Raw genomic sequence first — 7,500 nt, forward strand, 5'->3', positions numbered from 1 at the left:
TTGTATTCTTTATAAATGCCATATTCTATTCCTTCATTTCTTTACTCATCTATTTCTTAACCTATCCTTTTAAGAAAAAAAAACCCATAGGTATTGAATTGTAAGCTTCAATATATTAGACGAAGGCTGATAATGTGTACGTCTCGGGTTTCCCCTTTATCACACCTTAACTACGCCATTCACACATATCTCATTCGTCCTTAGTGTTTTATTCATCGTGTTTTGTTAATAAAGGGGAAACCCGAAACGTCCACAGTATCTCTCTCCGTCTAATAAATTGAAGCTTACAATTCAATACGTATCTTTATTTTTTTCCTTCGAGATTCAAGCAGCAACATTTTCATGACCCCTTTTAGAACCTGATTATAGTGATGACGATGATGATGATGATGATGATGATGATGATGATGATGATGATGATGATGATGATGATGATGATGATGATGATGATGATGATGAAGATGGTGGTGATGATAATGGTGATTAGTGCCTTTAGTTATATATTGATTTTTAAAAATAATTATTTTATTTTATTATTATATCCTGAAGAAAGTCGTTACAAAGGAGTTGGAAAAACGACAAGACAATCACGTTGACCCTTGGTGGATAGGCCTTCAAGTTAAACAGGGTCAATTTACATGGAGCAATGGCGTTTATATGGAGCCTGCAATGACGTAGGTGCTTTGTTGTTACAGTCTTCGTCGTTGACGTCATCATCATCATTATCACCATCATCATCATCATCCTCTTTCTTCTTCTCCTATTTCACCTCTTCTTTCTCTGCCCCCTTTCCCTCCTCCTGTTCCTCACCAAACTCCTTTTCTTCTTCTTCTTCTTCTTCTTCTTCTTCTTCTTCTTCTTCTTCTTCTTCTTCTTCCTCCTCCTTCTCCTCTTCCTCCTTCTCCTCCTCCTTCTTCTTCGCCTCCTCCTCGTCCCCCCCCCCCCGTTTTATCACCCCCTCTTCCTTCTCCTACTTTGCTTCACCCTCCATCTCCTCTCCTCCTTTCCTATCCATCTGCTCATTATCCTCTTCCACCTCCTCCCCCTTTTCCTCCTCCTCCTCCCCCCCCCCCCTCCTTCCTTTTCTCACATTTCTATTCATTGACACAATCTAACGTCCCGAATGAAATATTAAAAGAAATTATAATGCAGAAGAAGATCCAAGAACCACTAGTCCATATTAACCGAGTATAACTAGGTTCTGTGCTAGAAGAGAAAAAGTGATTTAACGACAGCGGGCAAAGCAAGTGTATGTGAATCCACTTTATAGATTACGATAGCAATCCCATCTTTTCCATTGAGATCTGATAAAAAAAGAATAGATAGTATAGGTAATAGTCAAATAATAGATTAAATGCCAGGGGATGATTTTTCTTTCTCATGAAGTAGAGAGGTATAGAGAGAGAGAGAGAGAGAGAGAGAGAGAGAGAGAGAGAGAGAGAGAGAGAGAGACGAACAAAAAATAAAATTTATTAAAGAGAATAGTCAGTTTTCCTATTTCGACACACAATCACATGTCTCTACATCAAAATTTGCATTAATAACAATATTGATAATAATAATAATAATAATAATAATAATAATAATAATAATAATAATAATAATAATAATAATAATAATAATAATAATAATATATAATAATAATAATAATAATAATAATAATAATAATAATATAATAATAATATAATAAATAATAATAATAATAATAATAATAATAATAATAATAATAATAATAATAATAATAATAATAATAATAAAAAATAATAATAATAATAATAATAATAATAATAATAATAATAATAATAAATAATAATAATAATAATAATAATAATAATAATAATAATAATAATAATAATAATAATAATAATAATAATAATAAATAGATAAAAATAATAATAATAATAATAATAATATAATAATAATAATAATAATAATAATAATAATAATAATAATAATAATAATAATAATAATAATAATAATAATAGATCCTTATTATCCATAACAATGGCAATTCTGCAATTTTGTTATATCTGTTGTAAACACGGTAACTATAATATTTAACACACATTTGTATTTTTACTACTCTCTCTTTCTCTCTCTCTCTCTCTCTCTCTCTCTCTCTCTCTCTCTCTCTCTCTCTCTATCTATCTATCTATCTATCTATCTCCCTCTCTCTCTCTCTCTATCTATCTATCTATCTATCTATCTATCTATCTATCCAACTGTCTATCTATCTTTCTCTATCTTTCTATTTATCTATATCCATCTATATCTCTATCTTCCTCTCTTTCTCCGGCGAGCGCACACACATACACACACAACATGAATGATCTTGGCTATGAAGTCTCAAGGAGGCTTGCCGTGCATTGTGCGGTTGTCAGCGTGTCCTCTGCCTGTTGGATTCCTTTTATTATATTTTTCCTTTTGTTCACGTTTTAAGAGCGATCATTTTCCGTCTTTAGTTTTGATGGAATATTTTTTTTTGTAGCTGCAGGGGACACAACTTCTCCCTTTGCTGATTGGAGTCGACGATGATATGTCTGCTGGTCGGCATTTAGTGTTGTTCGTAGAGATGTTTGTGTTCATCCGCGGTAGTTATTCCCCGCATTAACGTTTGTGTTCATCCGCGGTAGTTATTCCCGGCATTAAAGTATTCCTTCATTGCCGTTTGGGCCAGTATGTAATGGTCTCTTCGGAGAATGTTGCCAAGAAGTTTCCATCTTTTGTTGTTTTATTCTATCACTTACAGGGCGTACTCTGCAACGGTCGTAGAGATCTTGGGTACTAATCTTGTCTGGAAATATCACACCTAATCTATGACTCGACAGAGTTGTTTTCTGTGTAGGGCGTCTAGACTGTTTAAATTCTTTTTCGGTAATCCCCATGTACCACGGTTTGTTCCATGATTTGTCTCAGGGTAATATGTGGTTACTTCATGACTTCCCGTTTCTGAAACCTGCTTGTTCTTTTCTAAGAATGTTTTCAATGTGAGCTGTGAGTCTTTTCAGAATGATTCTATTTAAAAATTTGCTCGTTGGATAGGAGTGTGATTCCACGTCAATTAGCATAAATTTCCAGGTCTCCTTTATGACTATTTTATGGATAATGCCTTTCTGCTTCTGTTATTTATTCTCTTTACCAAAGGGTTGGTGAACAATTAATTTACCGATAATCTTTGAGCTTGCTTTTTTGGTGACAACAGTTCCGCACTCTGGTCGGGGGCGTCCTCTCACCATTATGAAGCCAATATTCTTGTCCGCTTCTATGCTGCCGCCTGTAGTGGATTTATGTCTAGTTTCTGTTTCTGTAACATCCTGGAGGGCTGTGGATTACTCTTCGTCTGAGCTCTCCCCTTTTATCTCCTATTGGAGGTCTGAGGCTCGAGATGCTCAAGCCCTCCCACCATGACAAGGTGATAATCCGTCTGTAGGGGCCAAACTATATGGTGCAGTCAAACCCATTTACACTTCTAATCAAGGCGTTATAAACTTTTAACATTGTTTCCTTCCCATCTTCAAATGTTCTCATTTTCCCTAGGATGTACAGTCTCGGGGCAACTATTCTACAGATTATGTTAATGTATTGAGTGAAATTAAGGATATTGTTGATGGATATTCCTAAATATTAAAAAAAATTGCAACTATCACTACGTCACCCTATCCGATTGTCACACTTTTAAAGTCTTTTTTATCTTTGACACGAAATTCTTGTTCTTTCGTTTTTTCAACATCTATAATTCAAATTGATTTTGATAAACGAATAATGCATTTGCTCGAGATAATTATTTTCGGTAATTTTATATTTTAATAAAACAAGAAGAGCAGCATCGTCTGCATATTTCCCAAGAAGGCAATTTTCAAAAGATGGTCTACATCCGTTGGTGTATAAGATGTACAGAATTGGGAAACTCACGCAACTTTGAGGATATATCCATTTGACAAAGATCTTTCGTCAGAGATATTTTCGCCCAATTTTACACTGTGGGTCAAAAATTCGTTGTACCATTTAATACAATTTCCAAACACAATACTTACTCGCTGGTTCTTCTAGGATGTCGAATTCCACCACCCTCTGCAATACGGACAAGCTGGGTGACCGAATTTTATCTATATGTCGTTTACCCCTCATGTGCATCGGAGTTTGCCACTCTCAGACTCTAACACGATTTTTGGCTTTTATGATTTTCTCAATGATAGAAAACTATCTTTCCAGATAGCTTTCGAGTGATATAATTAAATAGAATATAAGGATAAATTAAAAATCTATCCTCTTTTAAAACAAAATTTCAAAAGATGAGCCCTCTTACAAGAAAATCAAAACATCCACAGTTTCCATATCCTGAGAGTAGTTACACTCCAGCCCATAGACAATGGTGGCCATGAACGGCTTAACCAGGAAACCCAATGACATAATGGTATAAGGAAAAGTTTCCTTCATGGATTCCATAACCCATATAAATATGCTACCGCTAACGATTCCATGCTACATAATGAAGGTGAAGGGCAGGATGCTTTGTTAAATTCACAGATGCAGATCAATAAACATAACAACAAACGATGTCAAATTATTACAGAAATTTTTTTTCAAAAAGTCTTTGACACTCATCCTTCCTCTTTTCTCATTCTCCTTCCTCTCCCTACTCTCCCCCATCCTTCTCCTCCTCCTCCTCCTCCTCCTCCTCTTTCTTCTTTTTCTCCTCATCCTTCTTCCTCCTCAATATCTTCTTCTTCCCCCTCTTTTTCCTCCCTCGTTTTCTGCCTCCGTCTATTGTTCCTCCTCCTATTCTCTTTGGTCTGTTCCATCTTCCTCCTCAGCCTCCCCTTCTGATTCCTCCTCCTCCATCCGCCTCCTGCTCCTCTCCTCGTGTTAGCCATTTTTACAAATTCTATTCTATCTACTGTCCGATTGTTATAGCTTTGCTTATATATTTTATTTTATTTAATCTTAAATCAGCTAAATACAATGTTTATCAATTAGTTCATGATAATGTATAAATCTTTGTTAATAGAACGATGACTGATGCCTAACATACAGGGTGATTCAAAAAGAATATGGAAAAACTATCATGCGATATTTAAAAAAAAAAAAGAACAAAAGAAAACACTAACTTGGACACATGTGTGGCAAATACCCTCAAGTTTTTATTTCATGTTTTATAAATACTCAATGTGGCCACCACCGGCAGCGTTGACAACATCAAGCCGACATAGGAATTCAACGCGCTGAAGCATGTCACGGTCCACCTTATTGATTGCCGCTGTTATTCGACTTTCAAGTCAGTGATATTTGCTGGAAGTAGTGAAATGTAAACTAGCTCAATGCTATTTACATTCCCCCACATGAAAGAGCCATACATAGTTAGGTCTGGAGATTGGGCAGGTCAAGCACATAGAGCAATGTTTTTAGCACTTATCCTCCCAATCCAACGCCAAGGCACGTTGTCATTCAAATAAAATCTGACCCCAAGATGCCAATGAGGTTATTCTCCATCCTGCTGAAAAATAAAGTCATTCAAATCTGCTTGCAGTGAATTAACAGCCATTTTTGGATCATTTATAGATAGGTTTGTCCTGTATCGATGTAATCCTCAAAGAAAAAGGGACGTAGATCTTGTCTTGAGACACAGCACAGAAGACGTTCTCTCTCGTGCTCAACAGTTTTCATGTGAAACCTAACTTGAAAAAAGAGTTTCATCACCTTCCTCCATATCTAGCATTGACTCACAGAATGCCCTGCGCTTCACCTTGTCATCATTTGTAAGTGCTTGGACGACGCTAAGTTTGTATGGTTTCATAATCGTCTCTTTAACACACGCCCGCTGTGGATAGAGGAATGGTATGCTGAAGATTGCTCGACATTTAGACAGACTTACACGGGCTTCTCGTACACACATAATTCCTCTCTACTCGTTTCTCCGAATCACTTGGTCTTCCAGGACTCTTTCGTTTACACAGACGTCCACTATCTCTAAATGATCTAACCCACCATCGAATGCTCTCACGGTGTGCTGGATTAATTCCAAATTGTGTTCTTATTACACCTTGCACCGTGACAATGCGTTTGTTTTCGCGAACTCAAGAACACAAAAACGCCTTCTGTTGAGGAGTCGCCATTTTGATTGGTCTCCCCCACAATTCAGCTACACCGGAAGTTATACTTACGACATCGGTTAAATTGGTATCCAACAAACTTAGATAACTACTCTGTCAAACAACTACGAATTCAGTCCACTACAATGCTATAAACTTTAAGCAACTGCTTATTTATTTTGGCGTATTCCTTTAGAATCACCCTGTATTTCCATTCAGGATCAGTTAAGCATATCTTATCTTATCTTAACCTTCTCTTCCATCCTTTCATCAAATCTCGTGTACTATGTCTAATAGCCTGTTTTATCCTATTTTTCTTATGCAGTAAATTTAACCTCAAAGTAAAAGAAACGACTCATGGACACAATTCGTACCGACTACTTCTTTCAGATGGAACATCAGTAGAAAAGGACTTTTTTGATTCTAAAGCTCCATTCATTTGTATGAGACCTCGAATATGTGAGTTCTTTTCGCCTGCCTGTTTAATTTACTAAATTAAATGGAGGCTCACATGTAAGGTGGGGATGATATTTGATTGTAATTCCATAAACCCCAACATTTTGAGTGACTTTAGAAGATTACGGTTACACGTACAAGTGACGTCACTCTTCGAAGCGATTTTTTTAAAGATTCAGTTAACCAAACAAAATACGAGATTACTAAATGGAAACTATACACGCGGGGAGGGGAGGGGGGGGCATGTAAAGTCACCCAAAATGTTGAGATTTGTGGAATTATAATCAAAAATAATTCCCAACCTTATAGGTGAGTCTTCATTTAATTTAGTAAATTCCACAAACACTTTGGTTGACTTTCCATGAGACTTCGAAGCCATTGAAGACAAAAATATTTTTAATGGCGACAATGAAGTATAGGTATTTATTTCATGAAAATGAAATTCTGAGTCTTTGAACACACACACACACACACACACACACACACACACACACACACACACATTTCTCGAGAAAACCAATATAGTATTAAGTGTTTCGGAAGCGTATTAAAAGAAGAAAAATTAATAAGCACAAGATGTAATTATCTATATATCAAGTATTGTCAAAAATATACAAAGACAATTGTGAAATTCAAGTAAGTGAGGCCATTATAAGTTCATGTACTATTGGGGAAAATGTTAATAATTTGGGCAAGTTGGTCTTTAATTGCCCCAAGTTTATTTTGCATTCTCATCTCCACACATAAAGGTACACACTGTGCCGCAAATGTTGGATCATCGTGAAAGAGCCATAATAAAAGATGGGTACGTTGGTGTGAAAGCACTCATCACGAATGATGAATTTATAAAGAGGATCCCCCCAAAATGGACTGTTCATCACGAATAATGAATTGCATAAATTATAATTAGTAGATTCCCATCACGAATAATGGGAATATTGAAATATATGGAAAT

At 35.9% G+C, this 7,500-nt stretch overlaps 1 protein-coding gene across 1 annotated transcript in view; it reads left to right on the forward strand.

The window, feature by feature from the left end:
- Positions 1 to 549: 549 nt before the first annotated feature.
- The window catches only part of LOC144959412 (macrophage mannose receptor 1-like), a gene marked incomplete at its 5' end in the record, with an annotated part of 27,844 nt that continues 20,893 nt past the window's right edge, over positions 550 to 7,500 (forward strand). Inside the window, 2 exon segments of the mRNA XM_078891990.1 lie at positions 550 to 674; positions 6,415 to 6,548. Coding sequence (XP_078748116.1) covers positions 550 to 674; positions 6,415 to 6,548 — 259 coding nt within the window.

This window comes from Berghia stephanieae, chromosome 14, assembly GCF_034508935.2.
Source record: "Berghia stephanieae isolate SIO BIC M18660-M18661 chromosome 14, UCSD_Bste_1.3, whole genome shotgun sequence".
Lineage (NCBI taxonomy): Eukaryota > Metazoa > Mollusca > Gastropoda > Nudibranchia > Aeolidiidae > Berghia > Berghia stephanieae.